The following is a 15,705-nucleotide window of genomic DNA, read 5'->3' as shown; positions in this document are numbered from 1 at the left end:
AAGATGGTTCCATGGTATTTATATAACATTACATTTGGGAGCAGTATACTGGTGAGTGGACATTCCCACTTTCTCTTTATATTGGATCTTTGTCCAGCTCCTGTGAAAAGTTTGCATGTGCGTAAAACCATCCATATTCTAAGTTGCCTTGTTTGTTGTATATGCCCAATATAAGCAATTATGGTGCCTGTAACTGTATTTAGACATAGCCTTTTTAAGACAGGTTGATGTTTCATTATTATTAGGATTTGATTATAATTATACACTGTATTTTTAGACCTTATCAATAGCTTAGTGAATTTAATTTTGCTTATTAACTACGCTTGGCATGTCCAGACTGCAATTTACAGTAGGCCTAGCCCCTATATCAGTGTGAATGCTATAGTCTATGTTTAACAACGTATTCCCATATTGATAATGCAATTAGAAAAATGTGGACTGCAAACATGTTCAACATATTTAGCAAATATGAGGCAGGCTATTTAACAAACTAGGCTATAGCAGACTAATATTCTAATTGGAGTTAATGACGACACAATACATAAAAGACCGTAAATACACAAGTACACAAGCATCCGCATATTAAGCCATGGACCACGTTCTGATTGGCTAGTGAGGTGTTAAGCCCCGACACAGCCACAACTTGTTTATTCATCAAATCCCAGCTCTTTCGCGCCACCGCCAGCTACTGCACCCATAATTCCTGTTGTGAAATTAGCTAAAATATTTCTGACATACTCCTGAAGCTAGAGCGCTACCGCCAGCGCTAAGATTCATCATTGCGTTAGGTTTGTTAAAATAGAGCCCCTAGGGTTTCAAGCTTTGGTTGATTTCAAATGTAATATACAAGTTTATAATGAATATGTTGGATTCACATCTCCATCTCAACCAAAAGTCAAAGATAAAGAATAGGACTACAGTAAATCAAATCAAACTTTATTTAAAGTGCATTTTAAGTTCTTTGATTTGATTTAGTCCTATTCTTTAACTTTGATCTTTGGTTGAGATGGAGAAGTGAATCCAACATATCAATTATTAATTTGAAGACGAACTGGATATTGAATTGTGTTTGGTTGTCAACGCAACCAAATATCAACATTTGAAGGAAATGTACTGTGTCCTCTGCTTTGATAGTTCCATCTGTGCCACTTACTTAGTCTGGCTTTAATTCCAGTTTGTCTACAAATGTAAAATATGTCAGATTTACGTCTCCATCTCAACCAAATATAAAAATGAATGAATTGGACTAAATAATATAAAATCAAACTTTAAATGCACTTTAAATCAAGTTTAATTTGATTTTGTCATATACTTTACCTTAGATTTTTGGTTGATAGAGATGTATGGGGTCAATTTCACGCCATATGTATTGAATTCAAAATAAAATAAATCGTGAACATGAAAATAAAGATGAGAATGTAAACATTATATTTTTGAGGACGGGTGAAATAATGGATGGTGAAATCAAAAACCAAACAATTGAAAGCGTAGGCAAAATCTATTCAATAGGATTGGTTGCTGGGACAGTTTAACTGAAAATTATTTTTGCATTCGTTTTTCAAATATTTTTAAATAATTTGTCCCAAAGTTTTTTGCTCTCGCTTTAAAATGATTTGCTTACAAGTTTTTGGGTTTTGCTTTTGATGTCTTTTATTTACAATTCTGTACATTTTGCTTTGAATTGTTTGGTTTTTGATTTCAACATCCATTATTTCACCCGTCCTCGAAAATATGTAATATATATTTAAATATATATTTATTTTTCATGTTCACAATTTATTTTATTTTGAATTCAAAACATATGGCGTGAAATTGACCCCATAGAGATATAAATAGCCTATTAACATGTCAACAACTAAAAAAATTATATGTTGGATTCACGTCACCAACTAAACCAAAAATAAAAGTTAAAGTACACGATTAATCCAGTGGCTCAGATGAAACTAGCCAATCATTTAGATGCATCTCCTTTAAATGTTGCTATTTGGTTGAGTTGTCAACCAAACACAGTTCAATACTACTTTTGTAATACTGTTAAAAGTTATCTTAGAAACTAATGTAACACTATTTATTAAATTTTAAAATGAGTAACACATCCATGGCCACATGTTGAGGTTACTGTAATTATATAAGTCTTCTTATGTAATCATAGAAAGTGTGTATGTTAAAGATAGCATGCAACGGTTGCAGGTCTGTGGAGATATTCACAATTGCGATAATAATCTGTGCAGAATCTCGAACAGCATTGATCACTTGCACTGTACTTTTAATGTTATCTCAGCTGCAATCCAGGTCATTTGGTTGTGCTATTAGAGGAAGCACATTGATTAATTAAGTTGTATAAATACAACATATCTGAACTGTGTTGTGCTTTTAAATGGTTGAAAGCTCAGTGATAAAATATTTAGATGACAACTAAACCAAACATCTTACATAGTTTTTCCATTGGAATTTGGTTATGCATTTAGATGGTTGAAAACATAGTGATAACATGATAATTCAACAAACTGCTGGATGTCTTTTTGAGTGGGTGAATAAAGGTTGACATCTCATTGATCAACGTCTCAACAAAATATTACCCAAATATCCACTTTGAAATGTCGTAGTGTGCCAAGTGGAGCAGTCATGTCACTAATACAATATGTAAGAAAATGAATAATACAGTGAATGTCTATTATAATATAACATTTTATCTCCCCATGACAACTGTCACACACAGTAAATGTAAAATGTAAAATGAATCACTGCTATTATTCATTCCCTCCACAGGAAACTGTTGAAGTCTACTTTGGTCCTGATGCCACTGTTTGGCGTTCACTACATAGTGTTCATGGCCATGCCTTATACTGAGGTAACTGGAGTCCCCTGGCAGATACAGATGCACTACGAGATGCTCTTCAATTCATTCCAGGTACTGACTGGTCTTGTACAGCATGGATGAATGAACGAACAACCCAATAATGTTATACTGCATGTGGGTTTAGTCACAGGCAGCCAGCAATGGACCTGAAATGATGAGCTGCTACAGTACTGTAAAAAGGAGATATATCAATCGGCCAAAGTCCACTATGGGGCACTGCATATGCTGTAGTGGTGTGCTACACATAATTAAGTATTGAGTTGTGATTAAACTTTTATGAGGAAAATTAGAGAGAGCTGCACAGCTCAGTGTTTTCAGAGTAAGCAGCTGGTGTCAATGACTTGAATAGTCACTTTAGATTGCATGACATTCTTCTAAAGTGCTCTGGATAGATGCTCAGGTCAACCTGTGTACTTTGAGTCATACGCAAACTTGTAATAATGGTTTATCTTCTTTTCAGGGATTCTTTGTGGCAATTATATATTGTTTCTGCAATGGGGAGGTAAGGACAACGTTGAACAATTTTATTAAGATTTATCTGTGAAAATGTCTGTAAGGAAATCCTAATAGATTATAGTATATTATTTAAGACACTATGTAATCCTGATATATAATATTATGCTCATGATTAATTGCAGTCACAGCATGCACACAGTATGCACACAAAAAAACTCAGACTCAATTATTGTATGCAGGGATGTGCACAGACCTTTCAGGGGGCAGGTTCTCAAAATGAAAAAAGGTCTATTTATTTATATATGCAACACACTTACTCATCCCACATTGTAAGCAAGTTAGTTACAGTGCCTCTTGAAGGCATGATTGACATTGGGAATAGAGGGCGATCAGCTGATTATTGATGTAAATCTGCTAAAAAAAATATATTTATATCTTCAATGCTCTTAAATAATAACTTCATAATATAGCCTAATGTTCATTGTTATTTTAGTATATGGTGGTTAACTAGAGTCTAGACTACCTGTGTTCAGTGCATCATTTGTTATTGGGAGGAACAAAAAGTGAGCGAGAGGGGGGTCACCTAGGGAGCTCTGAGGTACCGGAACGCATAAAAAAATGACATTGCGGCTATAATAAAGCATTGCATGCATATCATCACATTTGCGTAGTGGCATAGAGAAGTAGCCTAGAGTAGAGGTGCACACAGAAATTGCACATATGGGGAACATTTTTAGTAGCCTAGGGTCAGAAAACAGTTTGTGCCTTTTTATAAACGCATTTTCTGCAATTCTACATCATTTTACATGACTGGAGACTTTATCAGAATTATGTTTAATACTGTACAAATTATCAAAATGGCAAGCTACTTTGACAGTGTCTGAGAGGCCTAGGTGTGTGGAGACACGCATATGGTACAATATGAGGAGGAAATTAGAGTCTTAAAAAAGCTTTCCAGTTTCACTGACTCACCCAATGACGTCTCTTGTTAACAATGTTCACTCAATAGGCCCATTTGGAAGTTGAAAGATTACTCTTCTCTTTTCAGCAGGAGCCATTTGCTTTCAAACCTGTGTTTTCCCACGACTTGTATTTGAAATATTGTGAAAGGCCTGTTTTGACTGCATGCTGTTCACTGACAGATTTGCTGTGTGTTCCTGACTGCCTTGTTATTGGGCTACACACAATCCACAACTAGGCAATTTTTTAAAATAAGCTATTGATCCTCTGTGGCTAAATTATAGGCCTACTCATGGTGTAGTAGGCTATTCTGAATTATTTCATACATTTCTGAACAGACAGCAGTAATTCTATAACTGGCTAAATTATTTCAATTTATTGGGGGTGCTGCAACACCTCCAGCACCCTTCCTGTGGCTATGATTCTATAAGGAAATACATTATGAAGGGCTGCTGCCAACCTGACAGGTATTGATGATGATGTAAATCAAGTGTTATCAAGGGTTAATCAAATGGTATGCTGTACTGCTTATATTTAAACTAGGTAGCTTGCTACTCACACACTCAACCGGTGACCTGCATCACGAGCCATGCATGTTTGGATACCAGGCGCACATGAGCTCCGTACAGGCCAGACCAATGGGTGGGGGGTGCCGAACTTTACGACGTCTTGACGACTTGGGAGCAGTGGGTTCAGAACAACAACGAATTAAACTGTATTAAAAAACGTTAGACCACCACACAAAAGGGTACTTGACGAGTGGGAGGGCAAAGGGGAAGATGCTCGGCCACAGGTAGACACATATCTGTGCACGTGCCTGATTATATGCCACTGTCGATTTAGATGTACTTAGTGACAATCTTATTTCTTTTCATCTTCCTTTAGGTCCAGGCAGAAATTAAGAAAACCTGGAGCAGGAGGACACTAGCGCTGGACTTTAAACGTAAAGCCCGTAGTGGCAGTAACACGTATAGTTATGGACCTATGGTGTCTCACACCAGTGTAACCAACGTCACTGCCCGGGGGCCCCTGGCCCTCCATCTCACCACGCGCCTTGGGACCCCAGTCACCATCAACGGGCACCGGAACCTCCCGGGGTATGTGAAGAATGGTTCCGTCTCCGAGCACTCTATCCCCTCCTCGGGACAGGAGTTACACATTCCCGAGGAGGAGCAGCTATCCGATAACACGCCACCGCATTCTGTTGAGGAGGAGAAACCCTCGCCTGTGGTGGAGGAGGAGCGGGAGACCGTTATGTGACGTTCATGTGACCTCTAGTGAAAGACAGTCATGTCAATAGCCCCTCCGTTGTGAGGACGATCTCTGTAGGAATGAGTCATGGAACATAGCACCAGTCATTATTCTCAGGATGTTATACAGTAGGATGGCTGCCTTTCGTCGACACTGCCAGTTTTCCTCCTGTGAATCGAGCCAGGATTTTAGTGGGTGGATAAGGACTGGAGGACAAAGGCTTAAGGCTAAAAGGGTACCTTAGTGTTTGAGGTGAGCCACCAACACAGACAATCACCTTCTCTATTGTCCTGTAGCAAACACCACCGCTCTTTCTGAGACTATTTCCACCTGCCATACGGACAAAAATTCATATTTGTTTTGTTTTATTTCACTGACTTCAATGAGTTGCAGCAGGTACTTTATAATTGATGAAAACCAACTTGCAGATGTAGCTTTTTCACATTCTAAAGCTATTATAAAACGTGTGGATCATGAATGGTCTGTGGATGGACAGTAGGCTAATGTCTCTGTCTGAAACCTACAGCAGTGATGGTCGACAGGTCCTGTGGTTGAAGGTGTCTAACAGTATATGTAGGTCCTCATTCTGGCAGGAGCATGTTAGCTTATGTTAGTGTAGCGGATGGATAAGTTAGCATACAGCTCACTAGCTTACATCTGTTACATTAGGAACTCCTAGTGATATGAGGAAATGCCTGGCTGCAGTTGACCCTGCCTGCATGGTTAGGGAGATCTCACTACATTTCGATTGGATGTCAATTCAGAAAACCTAACCCACTTTGATGTAAAAGGGAATAAAACTCAGGTACTAGTCCAAACTCACCATTCTAGTGCATCAGTTTGAGCTAGTCTGTACTGTAGTTTCAGATTTGTGCTGGCTTCTAGTGTTGATTTATATGGAGGAAGGCCAATGGAAGACCTTTCTCCATGAGTATCAACTTTTTGTACAGTTTTTATTTTTGCTATTTAAAAGATACAATCCTGATATTCAATAGTGTAATGACTATGGAAGGTGGTTGTTTCCATGATGTTCTGATGATTCAATTCTTCAATGATAATATTCTGTTTCACAATATATAATGCCACAAAAGTAACCGAAACATATCAATGGAGTGGGAGAGACAGCGTTAAGAGGATTTAAAAAAAAAAAAAAAAAAGAAGCTTTTATATACTGTACAGTGCCTTCCGAAGTATTCATACCCCTTGACTTATTCCACATTTTGTTGTGTTACAGCCTGAATTTAAAATGGATTAAATAAATACAAAATCTTACCCATCTACACAATATACCCCATAATGAAAAATTGAAAACAAGTTTTTAGACATTTTTGCTTATTTATTGAAAATGAAATTCAGAAATATGTAATTTACAGCGATTACAGCTGTGAGTCTTTCTGGAACTTTCCCTTAAGGGCTTTGCACACCTGGATTGTACAATATTTGCCAATTATTCTTTTAAAAATTATTCAAACACTGTCAAATGTATTGTTGATCGTTGCAACACAACCATTTTCAATACTTGCCGTAGATTTAAGTCAAAACTGTAACTCGGCCACCCAGGAACATTCATTGTCTTCTTGGTAAGCAATTCCAGTTCAGATTTGGCCTTGTGTTTTAGGTTATTGTCCTGCTGAAAGGTGAATTAATCTCTGTGTCTGGTGGAAAGCAGACTGAACCAGGTTTACCTCTCAGACTTTGCCTGTGCTTAGCTCTATTCCATTTATTTTATATCCTGAAAAACTCCCCAGTCCTTAACAATTACAAGCATACCCATAACATGATGCAGCCACCAGTATGCTTGAAAATATGGAGAGTGGTACTCAGTGATATGTTTGGGGCAAATCCAACACAACACTTTGTTTTTAGGACAGAAAGTTTATTGCTTTTTTTTCAGTATTACTTTAGTGCCTTGTTGCAAACAGGAAAGCATGTTTTGGAATATTTTTATTCTGTAAAAGCTTCCTTCTTTTCACTCTGTCAATTAGGTTAGTATTGCGTAGTGACTACAATGTTGTTGATCCATCCTCAGTTTTCTCCTATCACAGCCATTAATCTCTGCAACTGTTTTAAAGTCACCATTGGCCTCAAGGTGAAATCCCTGAGCATTTTTCTTCCTATCCGGCAACTGAGTTAGGAAGGACGCCTGTATCTTTGTAGTGACTGGGTGCATTGATACACGATATAAAGTGTAATTAATAACTTCACCATGCTCAAAGGGATATTCAATGTGTGCTTTTTTTTACCCATCTACCAGTAATTTGTAAACATTTCTAAAAACATTAATCCACTTTGATGTTATGGGGTATTGTGTGTACGCCAGTGACAGAAAAAATCTACATTTAATCCGGTTTAAATTCAGGTTGTAACAAAACAAAGTGTGGAAAAGGTCAAAAGGTATGAATACTTTCTGAAGGCACTGTAATTGTAGCAAACTACTTTTATTAACGTTTCAAAGGGAGGCACCCTCCAAAACTCAGGGTGCAGCAAACAGTTACATTTTCGAAATAAAATGTTATTTAAATGAGGATTTCCAAGGAATTCTCAAATTTCACAGGAAAATAGGAGATCCATAGGAGACTCGTGAAGAGACGGTATGAAGGAACACCAGAACTAAATAGCACACAACTGTTGTTTTATATGGTCAAGTGTTATGCTGCTCTTTTTGTATGTACAGTATGTATGCATTTGCATAGAGGTCACAATGTTTACAATGATGATAAAAATCCATTCTAGTTGTGAGCTAAAATAGCATTAAGGGTCATGGAAATGTATTCTAAATATAATTTGATGCTTGTACAGACTGTTCAAAAATGTAAGGGACGTTTGATATTTGAAATGTGTTATATTGTATATAGTCTTAAATGTATAGAAACTGGAGAATATACTGTAGGTGAGGGACAATACTGTATGTATCAGGACCGTTAAAATAAGATTTCAGTAGAATGCCTAACAAAGGTATTGACAGAACATTAGACGGTTATTTACACTCGCATATAATTATTTGATTCAAGAACTAAATTGCACTTTGACCCTACAGTTTCCTCTCCCACCACTGTATATCCACATTTCTACACTCAAGAAACTTTTGTGAAAATATGTCTAGTTACACTTTATAAATATATATATATATATATATACTGTATATTTATTATTTGTATAATTTTTTCTCTCTCTCTGCATTGTTGTGAAGGGCCCGTAAGTAACCATTTCACTGTTAGTCTAAACGTGTTGTTTACAAAGCATGTGACAAATCAAATTTGATTTTGGTTTGAAATACCCCAGCTTTACAAGTTCCATTCCATCACACAGCAGTTCGTTTTCCAGCCAATGTTCTCAGGGGGAATTGAAGGATTAAAATCATTTGTTTGTTAGTTAGTTTGTCACAGAACCAGTATTTGTGTCTTTACGCTCTGTAAAAGTAGCCTTGTCCTATACTCTATGTGCTGTAGCCAATGCTTCTATCATTGTCATGCCTCGTGTTTGGCATGAAAATAAACAAACACACAGAGGAGTTGACTAAAGCACAAACAGACTGGAGCACCAGGCTATGTCTAAAGATGTCACAGTTCCAATACTTTATGTTTCAACCTTATCTGTCTATATAGTTCATGTACAGTAGGTTTCATTCCTATCCATCCCAATATTTCCACGTTGTTTCAAGGGTTGACTTAACATAGTAAACGTACATTTGTGTTCCTCCATTTTAGTATGATATGTATTTATTAGGAGAACCCTTTTGGAAAACCTTTTTTTGGTTCCAGGTAGAACCCTTTTGGTTTCCAAGTATAACCCTTTTCACAGAGGGTTCTACCACATGGAACCCAAATGGGTTCTACCTGGAACCAAAAAGGGTTCTCCTATGGGGACAGCCGAAAACCCCTTTTTTTGTAGTTACAAAGTTACTAATTAGCTAAAATGCAAAAGTTGTCTGTGATGTGATTGGAACACGCAACCTTTGGGTTGCAAGATGTTTGCATTATACTCCCACATCTTTCCCTTTCATTTTTAGAGTAACACATTTATGTTTACTATGTTACTTCTAGTCTGAGCGGCCAGGCTATATGCGGCCAGGCATATACGGTTCAAACCTTCCCTCCAAATGTATATTTCATTCCTAATCTTTGTGGTTTCCTATTTATTGTCATGGTCTTATATGGTTAGGGCACATTACCTTTTACACCAGATAAATATAGAGGCAGAGTTCGTTTTCTGCCTTACAAAGTTCTGTTGCGTGATATACAGTTGAAGTCGGAAGTGTACATACACCTTAGCCGAATACATTTAAACTCAGTTTTTCAAAATTCCTGACATTTAATCCTAGTAAAAATTCCCTGTCTTAGGTCAGTTAGGATCACCACTTTATTTTAAGAATGTGAAATGTCAGAATAATAGTAGAGAGAATGATTTATTTCAGCTTTTATTTCTTTCATCACATTCCCAGTGGGTCAGAAGTTTACATACACTCAATTAGTATTTGGTAGCATTGCCTTTAAATTGTTTAACTTGGGTCAAACGTTTCGGGTAGCCTTCCATAAGCTTCCCACAATAAGTTGGGTGGATTTTGGCCCATTCCTCCTGACAGCTGGTGTAACTGAGTCAGGTTTGTAGGCCTCCTTGCTCGTACATGCTTTTTCAGTTCTGCCCACAAATGTTCTATAGGATTGAGGTCAGGGCTTTGTAATGACCACTCCAATACCTTGACTTTGTTGTACTTAAGCAATTTGCCACAACTTTAGAAGTATGCTTGGGGTCATTGTCCATTTGGAAGACCAATTTGTGACCAAGCTTTAACTTCCTGACTGATGTCTTGAGATGTTGCTTCAATATATCCACATAATTTTCCAACCTCATGATGCCATTTTATTTTGTGAAGTGCACCAGTCCCTCCTGCAGCAAAGCACCCCCACAACATGATGCTACCACCCCCGTGCTTCACGGTTGGGATGGTGTTCTTCGGGTTGCAAGCGTTCCCCTTTCTCCTCCAAACATAACGATGATCATTATGGCCAAACAGTTCTATTTTTGTTTCATCAGACCAGAGGACATTTCTCCAAAAAGTATGATCTTTGTCCCCATGTGCAGTTGCAAACCGTAGTCTGTCTTTTTTATCTCGGTTTTGGAGCAGTGGCTTCTTCCTTGATGAGCGGCCTTTCAGGTTATGTCAATATAGGTCTCATTTTACTGTGGATATAGATACCTTTTGTTCCTGTTTCCTCCAGCATCTTCACAAGGTCCTTTGCTGTTGTTCTGGGATTGATACGCACTTTTCTCACCAAAGTACATTCATCTCTAGGAGACCGAACGCGTCTCCTTCCTGAGCGGTATGACTGCTGCGTGGTCCCATGGTGTTTATACTTGCGTACTATTGTTTGTACAGATGAACGTGGTACCTTCAGGCGTTTGGAATTTGCTCCCAAGGATGAACCAGACTTGTGGAGGTCTACAATTTATTTTCTGAGGTCTTGGCTAATTTCTTGATTTTCCCATGATGTCAAGCAAAGAGGCACTGAGTTTGAAGGTAGGCCTTGAAATACATCCACAGGTACATCTCCAATTGACTCAAATTATGTCAATTAGCCTATCAGAAGCTTCTAAAGCCATGACATCATTTTCTGGAATTTTCCAAGCTGTTTAAAGGCAGTCAACTTAGTGTATGTAAACTTCTGACCCACTGGAATTGTGATACAGTGAAATAATCTGTCTGTAAACAATTGTTGTAAAATGACTTGTGTCATGCACAAAGTAGATGTCCTAACTGACTTGCCAAAACTATAGTTTGTTAACAAGAAATGTGTGGAGTGGTTGAAAAACGAGTTCCAATGACTCCAACCTAAGTGTATGTAAACTTCCGACTTCAACTGTACATGTAAGCGTGATATAAGGATACTATTAGAGAACGTGTTACCAAAAGATGCCATCTAAGCCAACAAGGAAATTAAAAATAAAGTAGAATATTCACATTTTCTTATACAGTGGTTATCTTACACCCACCTACAGCCAACGAACATGCCACTAGTAAATAAGCTTGGTAGTATTGTGTATAGTAGATACGCTAGTCTGGCCTTTAACTGTCCGTGTTTGTTTAGGAGGGGGCGACACTAGAACCAGTGTTGATGGGAAAATATCATTTCAAACAAACATTTGTAGATTTATGCACACTTTAATACCCTATTCCATTTCATATTGATTGTATCATGTAAATTGATTGTGTTTTTGAATTTGATTATGTAAAAAGGCCATTACTTTACAGAGATAATATTGTACACATTTCTTTTTATTTACCTCTCATGGAAGTATATAATATCACCTATGATATTTTCGTTGTTTTTTATTTATCTCATATTGCAAATGTATCTGTCCTCAGAGAGATAGGAGTTGGTATTTTGTGTTAATAGTCTACTGTATTTGCCATGTGTGGAGAGGGTGTGACTGTTTTGTTTGAAATAGGACACCATACTTGGTTGATTTCACTCCATGTCGTTTGTGTGAAGTCAATGTTGTAAATGTAAACGTGGGTTTAAGAGAAATGTTTTTCAGTCTGATGTTCATCATTGTATTGTGAATAAGACATTAAAATGTACAATTCTATTGTCGATTTAAGTGTCCATTGAATTTGCACTATGAATCCAATCCCATACTAATTATGTTCTTGTTGATCAAGAACAATGTAAGTAAATACAGTTTAACCCTTCTGTAGTCTTAACATTCTGTATACTCCCCTTGTCCTTAGGGTAAAAAATGACCCGCCTTCACTAAACCCCTAAAATAAAGCAGCTTATTTGAATTTTAAACCCCAAATCTATTATGCATGAAGAAACAACCTGTCATTCATCACAAACTTTGTGAATATCTGGGTTTTCCCTCTTCACAATGCAGAAAGACTGCATTTAATCTGTGGACACCACTCATTTTTATTACAACACACCTTTCATAATTGTATTCTTTAATAAAGTAAAGGTTTATTATTATTACTAAAGGTACTGCATAGGTGTAAACATATTTTTTGAAGCAAGAGATAGCACTTGTATAGCCTAAGAAAGTAGCAGAAATGTGCAGAAAGTAGTTTTGAATGCATTTTATTGAAGGGAAACTAAGTCTTAACTTTTTGGGCAACATAGTGATATATTCTTATATACTGTACAATGAGGAATTCAACTACAAAATGCTAGTCGTCTCCCATTTTTTTTTACCATTTCCCACACCCACAAGGTGTATAAACAACAATAAATAAGAATAAAATAAGATAATAGATACAAAACAAAAACGTGAAGAACATAAATCAATCAACTCTAATTAGCACATGTAGGAGAGCATACAAGTGTGTGTGCATGGACTTTACAGATGTATTTCTCACATGTGCAGAACATAGTATTTGTTTTACAGTACTCCTTTGGGGGGCAGAATTGGCATCTCCTCTTCTTGCCTGCCCCAGCTGCAGCCTCAGGTGGATCAGGACAAGATTCAGCTCCCTGAACAACTTCCACAAGCGCTGCAGAGGCTGCTGTGCAGTTGAGGCGCTCCCGTCTTTGAATATGTGGGGTTACAAGTGCCTTTCCCAGCTGCTCCAGGAACACCCTCCTCTTGTTCTGCTTATCAGGCATCCAGGTAGGTTGATCTTGTTCCATATCACAAAGGCATTGTATGAGGACACATCAATGATGTTATGGAAGATGACCAGGGGCCAGCGGGCAGTCATCCTCCTGCAGCTGTAAGTTCCAATCACCTTGTCCAGGTTGTCCACGTCTCCTTTGTTGTGGTTGTAGTCCAGGATGATGGCTGTCCTCACGATCACTGATCTCAGCCGTTTTGTACAGTGTGCTCAGGAGGACCACATTCTTGTTCCTCTTTGGGAGGTAAGAAACTAGAGTGGTGGTGGGGGTGAAGGCAAACTTTGATGAGAAGGCCTCTCTCCCCCTTGTTGCGAGGGGTGCAGGGTGGAGCTCAGGCTTGTTCTTTCTAACTGTGCCAACCATGGTGATCTTCCTCTTCATTAGCTGCTGGCTGAGTTCATAAGAGGTGAAGAAATTGTCACGTGACATTGTGCCCCCTCAGTCCATCTGTCACATCGAGCACAACCCTCATCCCATGGTTCTTGTCTGGGCCTCCACTGGTCGGCTTCCCTGTGTAGATTTGCATCTTTCAAGCGTAGCTGGATTGTGTGTCACAGGCCACCCGTATCTTGATGCCATACTTTGCTGGCTTGCTGGGCATATACTGCCGGAAAGGACAGCGACCTTTTGACAAAGGAGATTACTATCAGTAATTAGTATCAGTGTCACAGAAAACAATCACATACATCAATGATATTACAGCAATACATAATAAAATTAACAGTGAAAATCACTTATATTACAGAAGAATGGAACCAGTAGCTCATCCACTGTTACCTCAGGCCCAGTTGTAGAGGTATGGTAGACGCTCCACCCACTTCTCCCAGACCTCTCTTATGGCCGCCAGTTTGTCTCCCACACATCTTGCAAGGTCTTGACTCGCGGTTATCAAATCGTAGCATTCTTGAGAAAGTGTGAAAGACTTTCAGTGGCATCGTGGCACTGAAAAATCAAATTTATTTATATTGCCCTTCGTACATCAGCTGATATCTCAAAGTGCTGTACAGAAACCCAGCCTAAAACCCCAAACAGCAAGCAATGCAGGTATAGAAGCACGGTGGCTAGGAAAAACTCCCTAGAAAGGCCAAAACCTAGGAAGAAACCTAGAGAGGAACCAGGCTATGAGGGGTGGCCAGTCCTCTTCTGGCTGTGCCGGGTGGAGATTATAAGAACATGGCCAAGATGTTCAAATGTTCATAAATGACCAGCATGGTCAAATAATAATAATCACAGTAGTTGTCGAGGGTGCAACAAGTCAGCACCTCAGGAGTAAATGTCAGTTGGCTTTTCATAGCCGATCATTAAGAGTATCTCTACCGCTCCTGCTGTCTCTAGAGAGTTGAAAACAGCATGTCTGCGACAGGTAGCACGTCCGGTGAACAGGTCAGGGTTCCATAGCTGCAGGCAGAACAGTTGAAACTGGAGCAGCAGCACGGCCAGGTGGACTGAGGACAGTAAGGAGTCATCATGCCAGGTAGTCCTGAGGCATGGTCCTCGGGCTCAGGTCCTAAGTCCTGAAAATCACCCTTCCACACTCTGCATCCCAGAGACTACATGTAGCCTCGCCTTGGGACCTATACACACTCCTAGCAGCCCTGTGTAGGCATGCAGGTCAATCTCATCCATCCTTTTCCAGTTGTCTCCATATTTACGGAAACCCTCCAAATTTGTAATCTCCAGGCTAATTTTTTCGATGGCTGGCGTGATGAACATGTAGAATGTTGAGGCGATGTCATGGGCATGGGCAACTGCATGTCTTGTGTGCTCTGGGGTCATCCTTATGACATTTTGTGCTGCCATCCTGCCCTGGTTGTCATATGGTGACAAGGACCATGTTATTTTGCTGCTGTTTGACAGAAATGTCTCACTTTCAGCTTGGGGGATTTCTTCTTCATCTGAAGATGATGCATCATGCTCTGGGTTGTATTCTTCCCCATCTTCTTCTTCAGATACCTCTTCCTCTTCTAAATCATTGTTCTCTTGTTCCTCCTGGACATCTGAAAAAATCTGATCTACGACCTGTTGGGCGCTGAAACGTGCACTCATGGCTTCAGCAAAGATAGAACTGGGGGGGCTGTCATCTGCAGCACCTTTATAGTCTCTGACTGCATTCCCCATTAGTAAACAATGCTTTCAAGAAATGTTTATTTTGTCCGAAATAGTTTTTATTTTGTCTGTGAACTTGAGTCATGTGTGGTGACGTGGAGGGGAGATGCTGCACATGCACAAGAACGTTTTAGTTTTGTCTGAGTTCAATCAGCAGTACACAATCTCAATGTCTGTGTGTGTGTGTGTGTGTGTGTGTGTGTGTGTGTGTGTGTGTGTGTGTGTGTGTGTGTGTGTGTGTGTGTGTGTGTGTGTGTGTGTGTGTGTGTGTGTGTGTGTGTGTGTGTGTGTGTGTGTGTGTGTGTCTTTGTGGTTTTTGTGGTGTGTAAATTATTTTATAACTGCAGGGTAAAAATTGCCCCTAAGACAATCTTTGTACCCTGGTGGTGTACAGCTTTCATGGAAATATGAACAAAGACAATGTTTCACTTTTTCTTAGGAAAAGTAATCAAATTTCAAGTT

General features: G+C 38.8%; 1 protein-coding gene across 1 annotated transcript in view; it reads left to right on the top strand.

The window, feature by feature from the left end:
- Window positions 1–6,789, top strand: part of LOC139559996 (parathyroid hormone/parathyroid hormone-related peptide receptor-like) — an 87,659-nt gene extending 80,870 nt beyond the window's left edge. Inside the window, exons 11-13 of the mRNA XM_071376507.1 lie at window positions 2,770–2,911; window positions 3,321–3,362; window positions 5,162–6,789. Coding sequence (XP_071232608.1) covers window positions 2,770–2,911; window positions 3,321–3,362; window positions 5,162–5,536 — 559 coding nt within the window. The 3' untranslated portion in view covers window positions 5,537–6,789. The remainder of the gene's footprint in view (window positions 1–2,769; window positions 2,912–3,320; window positions 3,363–5,161) is intronic.
- Window positions 6,790–15,705: the final 8,916 nt, after the last annotated feature.

This window comes from Salvelinus alpinus, chromosome 30 (assembly GCF_045679555.1).
Source record: "Salvelinus alpinus chromosome 30, SLU_Salpinus.1, whole genome shotgun sequence".
NCBI lineage: Eukaryota > Metazoa > Chordata > Actinopteri > Salmoniformes > Salmonidae > Salvelinus > Salvelinus alpinus.
The sequence above is the reverse complement of the archived record's forward strand: the minus strand, read 5'-3'. Positions and strand labels throughout refer to the sequence as shown.